Genomic DNA, 12,466 nt, shown 5'->3' with positions numbered 1-12,466 from the left:
GGGGTCTCGCTTTCCTGGCCAAGTCCAGAGACCAAATTTCCAAGTCTAAGCAGTTTACTTTGAGTAGCAGGGAGCTTTTTTCCCCCCCCTCACTCACTAGCCTGTCAACACTCCGGGGGCAAACAAGCCGGCCATCATTGGCATTTAAAATGGAATAATACATACATAATGACTCGGCAATAGCAGTGGTGTCGGAATGCCAGACTTTCGTTTCCCACCCGTGATGTGGGGTGAGATGGATAGGCTTTTAAAAAGCCCCTGTCGGGCACCCACTCACGGGTTGCCCTGGGGGCAAATGTAACAGCTGTGTGTGCTTACTGGACAGGCACCGAGGTAATTGATGCCCCACTTGGATGACGTGGTGGTGCCCGAGCCTGGCTGATGTCACGGTATCTGACGCTGATACTGAAGATGGAGAGGCTCGTTTGACTCATCCTCCTCTCGCGTTGTGGCGGATATCGCAAGCGTACGGCTGAATACGGCGCTTGAGTTATTTTCAGATTGACTCTAATCTCAAGCTGTTGCCGACCAAGCTTCTGGTCCGGGGAAACGTTTTATTGGCTTTCCACAATATTCGGCTGGGTCTGAAAAGGAGGCGGTTCTAGTGACACGTTACTCACCTTCCATGCCGATAACACTCACACTCTGCCCTATGCTGGGAAAAAACATTGAACAAATCTAGTGTTGTGTCAACCAAGCAGCTGCACTGACACCCGACAACCAGAGAGTCCAATCAAGCGGACACAAACCGGTTCCTATTGTCACGAGGCTTAGCATTACTGAGCTGCCCTTGCCATCACAACATTTCGAAACGCCACCCTGTGGGGGGAGGGGTTGAGGGGGAGTGGGGGAGGGGGGGGGGGTGGACCTGTTGAGCTATTCAACCCACTCTTCTCTAACTAGGAGGTCGCCCCAATAACGTCAACACAAACAGCTCTTAAAAGGGGCGTCTACTGCCCCCCCCCACCCCCCCGGTTTGCTTGACTTCCTCGTGGCTTGCTCGTCGGGCCTCCGAGAGGAGGATTACGTCCCACTCGAAGGAGTCTCGAAAGAGAAAGCACCGTTCGCCAGTTGCGACCGCGTGTCTCAATGCTGTTCACGGAACACGCGCGTGTTGACATTCCCCTCTCGCCAACGTCCGTCAACCTGGGAGTAACTGCTGGAGGGTTAGGGAGGTGAAGGACACGGGAGGAGGGCGCCATTCGCAGAACGGCGACAGACGGCGACAGGAATGTGCGCCTCCTCGGGGTTTCTGTCGGGTCCAAGAGATTCCGGGGTAAACGTTGGCCCAGACACGTTTTCTTCCCCGGCTGGGGCGGAGGAGGGACATTCCACTCTCGTGTCCCTCGCGATCTCTTCCTCCTCCGGCTCGATGGCGTCCGTCGATACGGACGCCGTTCCGTCCCTTCCCTCCGTTCAGTCGATCAACTCCTCTCGCTGCCTCGAGGCAGCGTTTGGCATCGCTGAGGGAACGCCACTGGGCGCTCCTGCCGTAGCTGATGCACACAGCCTTTTCGAGGAGCGACACAGACTAAAGATGGCACCGTTTTAGGTCCCTATAGAACAGCAAAAGACCATGTTTGCTTGCCTTCCATAAGCTACCCTGACCATAGATGGCATTGTTTTAGATCGCTATAGTATAGTAAAAGACCATGTTTACTTGTGCTTTTACAGAACCAGAATCATATGTGGCATACATGTCAAACAGTGGCTGCTGCACAAGACCCAGTACTGATGCTACCGTCAGAACAGCAGCCTCCACAACAGGATGAACTTCAGCTATATATAATATCGTAAGCCCCGAGTCAATGGGTGGAGAGGCTAGATAACACTTTGTACTGTAGAGGTGCGTGCGTTAGGGAGTGGAGGGGGGGGGGGGGGGTGGAGGGGCTGTACGCATCACAGTGAATGAATTCAATTACGGAGAGGGAAAATAGCACCTCGGAAAAAAATGAAAATGAGGCACGGCGTTTGTGAAAGGCTTTTCTTTTTCCTGCTGCGGCGAAGGCGAAGGCTTTATGGCGACATGATTCAAGCGGGGCTAATGAGAGCGAGAGCCCTAAGCTGTTTATGGGGTATAAAGCACCCCTCTATTAGCCTAGCGGCACAGAAGGGATAGGAGGCATCGCGATGGCAGTTACTAATGCTAACTTACGCCTGCTGACACTGAGTCCCGGAGATCCCTTAGACCCAGAGAGGGCTCTGGCTGAAGGGTAACAAACCCCTCTGATGCACCTACGCTGGGGGGGCTTAACACGCCACGTAATCCAAAAGGCACACAAGGTTTGTCCTTGTGATGTTAAGGGGCAGTGGACGTTGTCGTCCGACTGCAATTTCCCCCACGTTTTTTCCCAGTTCAGAGATCCTGAAAAGGGAGGATCCCCGCATCTGTCGACGGACGGAAGCCAGAGACTGGAGCGGATACCGTCGGATTTTGAGTTAGTTAGTCACTGCCAAGTGAAGATGGAGGGAAAGAGAGAGAGACAGGGAAACAGAGAGAGGCAGAGAGAAAGATACAGAGAAAGACAGGGAAACAGAGAGAGGTTACAAAACAAAGAGAAAGAGAGAGAGAGAGGGAGAGAGAGAGAGAGAGAGAGAGAGAGAGAGAGAGAGAGAGAGAGAGAGAGAGAGAGAGAGAGAGAGAGAGAGAGAGAGAGAGAGAGAGAGAGAGAGAGAGAGAGAGAGAGAGAGAGGGAGAGTGGAGGACACCACCTTTCACAGTGGGCATTCTATTCAACAGCCTCTCCTGTTACCGTCCACAGGAGACTTCTCCCCTCCACACACACACACAATGCCTCGTTTCAGAGGCCCCCAGTGGGTGACTCACCCACAGTCAGACATGACTGGTTCTGCTCCACACACACACACACACACACACACGTCGACTACCCTCCGGCTCCGCTTCTTTGTGAGGGGGGACAGGGAGGGATCGTCCAGGGAAATGGGGGGGGGGGGGTGAAGGGGATTCAAAAGAGCCCCCACTCCTCACAGAGAACATTCCGTATCTCCTTCTAAAGTGCGATAATTGATTTTGGCGACGCAGGCGGGATGAGGACACACCGTGCCGCTCTATTCAGGCGAACACAAGGGCGGGCGAGGAGGAAGAGGAGGAGGATCGCATTCCTGAACACACGCCGCACTTCTGACGAGGACGCCGGCTCGTTAGGCTGATTGTCGCCCCCCCCCCCCCCTCGTTAAAGACGTGCGGTTAATAGCCAATCGAGGCAAGGGTTCGGGTGTGTTCCGAGGATTCGTTCTTTGGCAATGTTAAAAGAAACTCTTCCTCCCGTATCTACTCCTTGTCTCTCGAGCGCGAGAGCGTTCATAGTGAAGACATGGCCCGGGTCAAAACAAAACTCAGATTCTGATACGTTTGTTACGCAACTAAACAGATGCTAAGTGCTAATTAGAACACCTGAAACTGTGTTCAGCCCGTCTGAAATGCAGGCAGGTGATGCACACAACATCTTGGTAAATGTGATGTGCCGGTAAAGAAACTGAGAAGCTTATTTTTGGCACAGGAACAGATGAGCAAGCAGGCTGTGGGTGTGTGTGTGTGTGTGTGCGGGCTCTTGCGTGGGATCCAGGTGATATGACTCAAGCTCCAGCAACTCTCACACCTGAAACAAGTGCTAATCTCAGCATCTTCTCCCGGGTTCCTCGAGGAATCCGGAGCCGCCGGAGTTCAGCACTCCCAAATCGGAGCCTGGCCTCGGAGTCCATCTCGAAGCGCTCACCTGATCTCCTCGGACGCAGTCGCTTCATCCGGAGATGCTAGGACGATGTTCTTTCCTGTTAACGGACGGTACGCCAGTACCCCGCCTGGCCCCTTACCTTGACAGAGGCTTTGGCCTTGCTGCTGCTGTGGTTGTTGGAGCTGGGGTTGGCGTCCTCGTGGACCCTGTCCAGCAGCCACAGGAGGAACTCCAGGGCGTCGTGCTGCGAGTTCCCCCGGAACTGGGAGTTGTACTTGGAGACGATACTCTGGAGGGAGAGACAGGAAAGGAGGGGATCAGACACAGACTGGGGACGAACCCGCGCGAGCTCTCTCCTTCACGTCGCCGGCTGAAGGAAACAGTTTGACAGGGGGTTGGGTCCCTTTGTCGCGTTTGACAGGAGTTGGGCCTTTCATCGAGTCAGTCGGAAGTTTCTCTGACACGTGTTTCAACCAGCCAAAGACAGCGATTAGACAGAACTAATAACGCCATCAGGACAACCAGGTGGCTATTTTCCGTTCCGCCAGTCATCCCTCCTTCTTTCCCTTGTTCTCCCTCTCTCCAGGCAGTGAGCGACAGAGACCAGGCTCTCCTCCATGCCTCGTTAAAAATCCGCGCATCACACCGCCACACTGTCTCAATATAAACACGGAACTCTACCCCCCCCGCGCCTCGCCCCTCCCAGCCCCCCCGCCTGAGACGGCTCGCTAACGAGCTTAATCACAATGCGGGGGGGCGCAGAAAGGGAGGCGAGGGCGAGGACAAATTGGAAGAGTTCCCCCCCCCCCCCCCCCCGACCCCTCTGCCTTCCTCTCCCGGGCCGTCAAAGGGCACCGGCGCCGTCGCTGCCCCGCTGGAAGGGCAAGCTGTGAAAACCGAGCCGAAGGGCAGCGGGGGGAGCGGGGGGGGGAAGCGGAGCTACGACCGCGGCCCCCCGCTGCCTTTTGTGTCCAAGGTTAGAGAGGTCCCCGCTGTGTCTGGGAACAGAAACCTGATGACATTACAGAGCCTTTATGGCTTCATTAGGACAGTGATGGGGGGTGGGGGGGGGGTGGGGGTGGGGGGGTGGGTGGGTGGGGGGGGTGGGGGGGGTGGGTGTTGTTTGTGTCCGTGTTCCTTTTCGCAGTAGGTAGCAAGAGAGACCTGGCGCCCCGAAATTCCCGTAAAGTTGGGACTGGTGAGTTGTGCAGTGTCTGTGAGGGTGTGCGTGTGTGTGTGTGTGTGTGTGTGTGTGTGTGTGTGTGTGTTTAACGGCTGCAGATTAAGCAAACAATATTTGCTCCTCTTTTCTGTTTGTTCTTCTTCCCAGTGCTCACTGTCCCTGCGGCTCACGGTCTGCATGATGAACACGTCAGACTCCCTGACTAAACCCACTTCAACCAACAGCAACCACACAGGGAAGGCGGCCCTCTCTCTCCGTGGTCACGTCGGACGGCATTGCGCCCCCGACAGGGGAGCGCCGACATTCAAATGTAAATTGGAAACAAATCCCTTCGCGTGATTGGTTTACTGTTTGGTGGGATCGGAAACGGCTAAGGAAAGGCTGCTTCCCGTTTGTTTGTTTTTCCCCAAGAGTGGAGAAGAGAGAGAGGAAAGAGAGGATGGGAGAGTGGAGGTCATTGGGAAACACTCCCGCGGTGGTCGAAGCTGACCTAGCCGCTGACCTACCTGGTGGAACCTTTTAAAAACAAACACAATCTTGACCATTAACCTAAGTCTCCAAGGCAAACAGCAAGGTCGTAAACAGTCCATTTTAAGGCTTGGCGGGCAGGCCCAACGCAAAAATGTCATCCTACGTTCTGCTGCTGGAGATGGCACTTCACTCAAACCATAACTGCCCCCACCCCCCACTAATGTAAACAGTGAAGAATATGGAGAGCTCCACCCAGACAGGAATGTGCCCTACATCAAACAAACGACCCCTCTCCCTCACTAAACACATATACACTGCCCCGCCCACCCTGGCCTGTGAGATGGACCTTGTCAGATTCCACGGGAGATGAGATGAGAGGGAACTGACAAATGATGATATTGCGTAACCTTTGGGTGGAATGACGGCTATGCATGGACACAAAGACACACATTAACGCCAAAGTAACACACACACACACACACACCAGCAGGTGATGCTGGAATGAGCCTGGGTGTTCTTCATCACGACATGCCGCTCCATTTGCGGTTTCATTTTTGAGCTCCCTTCCCAGGCGTTCCTCCGCTGACCAGGCACACACAGGCAGGTCATCACTTCATGCCTCTCCCTCCCTCCCCCCTCCCCTCCCTCCCTCCCTCCACTCATCAATCCCAGCTGAGCTCCAGACGCCCAGCCTCCCCTGGAGGACGGCGCCGATCGAGTAGAAACACAAACCTCGCTCGCCGCAGAGCCGACCGGCCGCCGCGCCAGCGCCCTTTCCCAGTCTCTGACTCCTCGCACCGGACGGCCCCTGTCTGAATTTTACGACCCATGACACTGAACCCCCCCCCCCCCCCCCCCCCGCTCCCCCATACACACACACACTCCCTCACACACACACAACCACCTCATCCTGCCACATCTCAGCTCAGGCTTGAATCACCTCCAAACCATTCCGCAAAATAGTAGCCCCGTTTTTCATGGCAGCCGTATTATTTTAGATGCAAAGCTTTGTTATTTTTCCAAGAGGATATTACCAAAATCCTTGTCAACATGACGCCAGTGAGTCGACACAGTAATTCCTGGTCCATAATGTTGGATTTACTGCTATCATGAAGAGACGGAGATGAATTGCGACAGTAATAATCGCCCCTGAGTGGTTTACAGTCTGGGAAGCGTTCCCTCCCTGCTTTTGTAATCGAGAAGTTTAAACCCAAACGACTCGACGCAGAGGCAGTAAATATGCCACGGGGGAGAAACGTGATGTTCCCCATGCTATATCGTAACGGTTTCCGTGTTTCCCCCTGCGCTATGATGAAGTGTCGAAGTCGGGCCAGACCCCCTAACCCCCTTCACATGATTGGGTGTTCTTACAGCCCAGCACAGTGTGATGGATTCATTCCCCACCTATGTCGCACACTGGACATAAATCACCCGGCGCATAACTGTATTGGAAACACGTTACAAATGCAGTGCTTACATAGACATATCGGATGCCGTGTTTGCGTTTTTGTTGCCTTTTGTCCGAGGTGTGCAATTAAAGTAGTGCTCACTGGATTGTGAGGTAGCATGCTGACTGTAACCGCATATTATCATGTTCTTAGGCATTTAAGAGATTTGTCAGTTGACATGGCGTCTGCCCTGCTATTTAAGTGCGAGCGATGAGACGGGCTCTGGGCCTTTTTATCACCAGGAACATGACTGAAATAAGACATGAGAGGTGGGGAATATTTTGCAGTCGTCGCTGTCAACCAAGAATTCTACCTCAAGCGATGTGTACGGGATATGCGAGCGATCATCCATATCTTTTACAAATCCTGGTTTGTAAAGCCGATTCAATTCACGTCATCTTGTTTACAAACAATGGACAAGCGTTTAAATGTGGACTGACGTCAACTGTACAAAAAGTTCAGAGTGTGGTTTGTAAAGCTTAAGCACACTAGTGACACTTTAGCCTGACACTGTTTACAGTTACGACACCTCCGGCCCCATCCGCTACAATGGATGAGAGCTACGGAGAGTGTGAAGTACCTATTTGGCAAGGGGAGAAAGAGAGAGAGAGAGAGAGAGAGAGAGAGAGAGAGAGAGAGAGAGAGAGAGAGAGAGAGAGAGAGAGAGAGAGAGAGAGAGAGAGAGAGAGAGAGAGAGAGAGAGAGAGAGGAACAAAGAGGGAGGAAAACAGAGAGGTATACTTAAGAGTGTGAACTACCTCTCTGGCAGAGAAAGAGCGAGAGGCGGAAGGCTCCGGATGGTTTGTGTGTTCACACCACTGAGACGATAAGAACCTCTACCAGGTAGTGTGGATGTGTGGGTATGGGAAACGATGACACAATGTCTGCTTGCTCGGAAAACAACCGTACGTACCTGTTTTTCTCCTAGCCTGCCAGAGACTCTCACCTCAAATAGCATTTAAGTCTTCACAGTGTGACAGTGTGACTGGCAGAGCACAGAACATCGGTTCGATTCACGAAGCGGTTCATAAATAATACACATTTTTCTATAATTTGGGGGTGTATGAGTTATTTGAACTATCCATTGGAAAATCGTCAGATGTCAGCAGAAATAGTGTTGATATCTGTCAGTAAAACAGGAAAGGTCAAATTTGACCAACTAAGTGCACTTGTAGACTTTGTATTGCAAAGTTCCCTTTGGTTGTTCTGTAGCAACACAATGGCTACACATCGGTTGATGCTAGAGTAGCGTCCACCCTGTGAGGGAGGTCTTGTGGAGGTCAGAAAAATATTAGTGCTCATAGATCAGGTAGCTCTCCCCTCAGTCACCCACTCACAACCATAGAAGGATGAGAAATCTCTCTCTCTATATATATATATATCTATCTCTCTCTATATCTCTCTCTCTCACTCTCCTGCATATGTCTGCCAACACACACACCCACGCCCACACACCAACACCAGGGTCATGGTGGCATTCAAGACCCCCTTCGCCTCCACAGGCGGGCGTAGAAAATGTCTCCCAGAGCAGACTTTTTACCCCCCCCCCCCCCCCCCCCCCCCCCCCCCCCCCCCCCCCCACGGCCTGCGCCATGGAACAGGCCCCCAAATTCTGTCCTCCACACAAAGCAAGCTGAACGTTAACAACAGCCATCAGCCGTCAAGGCATAAAGGCTCTTAGGAACAGTCCTCGCCCCCGTCGAAGACCAGCCCCCGCTATTATTAAGGTGAATGGACGAGGAAGTAATGGAGGAACGCGTTTCCTCGCGTCAGGGGCCGTTTCTCCCAGAGATGGATGTCAAACGCAGGGTCTCGGTGCGCACCGCTGAAGCTCACCCAGCAGGAGGGGCCTTCTCCTTTCTCTGGCTAAATGCACTGGAGTTGCGTGAGCTATAGTGAACATCCCACGGCTTCACTCTCAGCGTCGCAGTCGATAGGAAAACTAGGGTATTGCGAAAAGTGTAGCGGAGCGAGAGGACACGCTCGGCCTTCCCAAATAATCTGGGAGGCGATGGATGAGAGGGAGCACTCAAGACGGTTTGTTTTGAAAGACGCGTTAGGGTTTTTTTCATCTTTGGTGTTGATAAAAGCCGCGTTTTTATCGACTGTGACTCGTCGTTCTTTTGTCGCTCTGGTTCTCAGTGGGAAGTGAGTCACTTCTTTTATTCGAGGCCCCGATGTCAATCTGGGGGGTGACGCTACCCTTTGCGTTTGGGTGATCACAGCTATCTGGTCCAGGCCAGACCACCACCTGGAGAGAACTGGTCATCTGCCTGCGGCTCTGAAACGGCTACCGCCTCATCAGTATGCTGTAAACCCAGAGCAGAGGGTGCATCCTCTTGCATGCGAAACACAGCTCTCTCCTCCCTCCCTCCCTCCCTCCCCTCCCTCCCTCCCTCCCTCCCTCCCCCTCCCTCCCTCCCTCCCTCCCTCCCTCCCTCCCTCCCAGCAAGGGCATCCTGGGAATGCAGACAAACAGCCTACAGGGTGCAGGTGGGAGCAAGAGGCGACATACAAGCATACTGCGCACACACCCTGCCACGTACTTTTTTGTTTGCTGGTGTTGCGATTGCTGAATCCAGATCATTGTTCTTCTCTCATCGCGAAAGCCTGCCATAGCTTGTTGAGTTTTGAAAGCTGACCTAAGGGCTTGTGTTTTAAAGCTTTCTCAAACTGTTATGTGTCCCTTAAGTAAACAAAATGCTCACTCTGAACTTACTAAAGTGATCTTTGACACGAGTTTGTTGCTGACCAACGTCTCACCTGACTTTTGCCCCATGGCTCCTCCCCTGAAATACTACCTGCGAGCTCTCACGGAAATAAGTGAGGAAGACAGTGCTGACCATTGGCGGTCATCCACGCATTATTGACTTATTTACCAAACGTTATGAGGAACGACATGTTCTATCCAGTAATATGAGTGATTATGATGTAAAGACTTGGCATACTTGACATAATTCCCTTTGCGAAACATAATCTTATTATTCTGCCATTAGCGCGCTGAAACGGACAGCGCAGCGTTCTGAGGGCATGCGATGTCTGAGTTTGAAAGGAACATTTGCCCCCACCAGTTGAAAGCTCAACCCGGTAATACGACTGTAGAATAAACTCTTGAAAATTGCTATACAACCATTAATCCCTAGAAATGCTCTCACCTTAAATTCCACTGACAGCTGAGGCGTATATTCAAGGGTCCAAAGCGCCCGCACCAATGACGCCAACTGTTCGGTAACCTCACCCCTGGCATTTGGCGCGTCCTCGCTTTTAACAACTCCATTTACTCTCCTTTGACACAAATCTGATTTATATTGTTCCAAACCAAGATATTCCGCAAGAAGGTCTGTATTACTGAGGCACTGAACCACGGCATTCATGAAACAGGTGTTTCCATGATTTTTCAAACCAAGGACCCCGGGAGTTTTGTCGCCATAGCACCAGGACAGCCTGTCTTTTATAGATCCGTGAGAAGACACTGTGCAGCTCTTCTTCATAGTATTATCCCTAGAAACCTGGAGTTCATCCTTAAAATTCCCTGAGGTGGCACTCAACGTGCATGCTCCGCTTTCTTTGAAACCACCATCATCATCCTCAACGTCAGGTGGCTCGACGTCTCCAAAGTGTGCCAAAGTTCCCAAAGTTTTCAATACCCTGCTCATAAAATTACCAACGGACTTCAAAGATTTTCGCCTGAAAATCTTTGTGGTTTTATATTTCTTCTCTTTGCGCTTCGTCGATTTGGGTTTCATTGCATGTTTCCTCATTTTATTCTCCTTGGTATCCATGACTGTACGTTATTTCCCGGGCAGTAAGTGTTGAAAACGAAATAGTCGAAAAGACTGGGTCCATACGCACCTGTCTGCCCGTATCTGCGTCTTCCTATTGAAACCTCACCAACGAGGTGGCACCGATTCCGTGCCAAGGCACATAACAAAACAATGTTACCCAGACATTCCTTTAATTCCCAACGGCTTTCGAGACAGAATTGTCACTGTGTTGTAAAATGGTGACACCTGTAACTAGTGTAAAGGTTAGCTCCCTTCAACTCCATGTTCCTCTGTCTCGGCGAGGTTCAATTTTACTATACTACTTCCTCGTTCGCTCGCAGCGACTAGGGCTCTTGCGTAGTCTACGTTGTGCCTGGCGGTCTTTTCTCTCCCTCCCTCTCTGCTAGTCCGAGCGCGCTGGTGAAGTTTCTGTTTGGGTGAATCGTGCAAGCAATGCCCTCCCACAATGAATCTTATTAGCCTGGTTTAGTTTAGTTTGTATAGTGAAGGTGGCAGCTGTACTGTCAGTGACTGTACCCAAGGGCTAATGTTTTTGTCGGTGAATTATCGTTGAGTTTCAATGTGACTTAGGTTACACATTTAGACCAATTCCACGTATTTTAATACTGAGTAAAATACTGAAATCGCGTTACAGTGCCTGTGGGCATAGAAGGGGAGACTTTGTTTGTAATATGTTTGGTGCTTTCAATAAATTGGTCAGAATTCTTCATAGGATGTAGGATGCATGTAGGTGTTTGAGCCCCCTGCTGTTACGGGAGAAATTGTTTGCCGCTAATGATAGTGATGGGTACCAGCTGCATCTGCCTCACCAGTCACGTGCTCCTCTAATGTATTGTCTCTCTTCAAATTCCCCAAAATACTAAGATCCCACACTGTTCATATTTGCACTATAAAAAGGCATACAAATCTGCGGGGGGAAAACAGATGTAAAGCTCTTTCAAAGGCAATGAAATAGTTTTGAAAGTAGGCAAATGCTGCTACTGCATGTTTTTTGCGCCTTAGCTGCTGATATTCTTAATCAGTTCAGTTTAATTTCACAGCTCGCCAATACCAGAGATTGGATTTAGTGAGCCAGATGTTCTTATATATTGAACTAGATTCTGTCTCATCCTGTATTTCGATAATACACTTTTCCCCCAGCGGGAATATGGATAACATTCTCATTTGATTTAGTTATAGCAGCTCTCGCATGACCAGCTCAAGCCCGCGAAATCAAACACCCATTTCACATCACAGCGATAGGCTCAACGATCCTCCCTTCAGAAGGAAAGGAACCCCGTGGGCGTCTGTGGAGCCAGGGCAGCAGGAGGGCAGAGGGACACCCATTCCATCGAGCTGGGGGGGCCATTTCTGCTGACTCGCTTCTTGATGCTGCCGACTTTGTGGTGTAACAGGGGGTAGCTATTCATTATTGAGTGTGCTCCGGAGCAATGGGAATGAGTTTGGGAGAGAGAGAGAGCCACTCCACGAGGCCCATTCTCTGAGCTTCCCTCCTCACCAGTGCTCCCCAGGGAGCCCCCAGTGATAGATTAGCTGACAGGAGCTGTGTGCTAAAGTGCCCCGGAATCTGGGCCTCGCCTCTCTCTTTCTTTTTTACCTCACGAGACACGCAGCAGACGGTCGTACCTTGAATGAAATACGCATCTAATGTACTGTGTAGACCGAGTAGGGCTTTTTCGCATTTCATTTAATGGAGAAAAGACAAAAAGAGAGACACAATTGATTCTTTGTGATTTTTCTTTTCTAAAGAAAATAGGTTCCCAAACTGTTTTGCATATGAGTATACCGAAAAGGGTCTGTTAATGTACTATCTGGCTTTACATGAGATGAATTGTAAATGTGAATTCATTATTATTCCATAACCATAAGATTCCACCTGTAGAT

The 12,466-nt window shown here is 51.1% G+C and overlaps 1 protein-coding gene across 1 annotated transcript in view; it reads right to left on the bottom strand.

Moving 5' to 3' along the window:
• Positions 1-10,801, bottom strand: part of usp43a (ubiquitin specific peptidase 43a) — a 64,342-nt gene extending 53,541 nt beyond the window's left edge. The window contains exons 1-2 of the mRNA XM_067259510.1: positions 9,953-10,801; positions 3,835-3,984 (exon numbers count right to left, since the gene is read on the bottom strand). Of these exons, the coding sequence (XP_067115611.1) occupies positions 3,835-3,984; positions 9,953-10,579 (777 nt within the window). The 5' untranslated portion in view covers positions 10,580-10,801. The remainder of the gene's footprint in view (positions 1-3,834; positions 3,985-9,952) is intronic.
• Positions 10,802-12,466: the final 1,665 nt, after the last annotated feature.

Source organism: Osmerus mordax, chromosome 21, assembly GCF_038355195.1.
Source record: "Osmerus mordax isolate fOsmMor3 chromosome 21, fOsmMor3.pri, whole genome shotgun sequence".
Taxonomy (NCBI): Eukaryota; Metazoa; Chordata; class Actinopteri; order Osmeriformes; family Osmeridae; genus Osmerus; species Osmerus mordax.
Note: the sequence above shows the minus strand (reverse complement) of the source record. Positions and strands in the feature narration are given on the sequence as shown.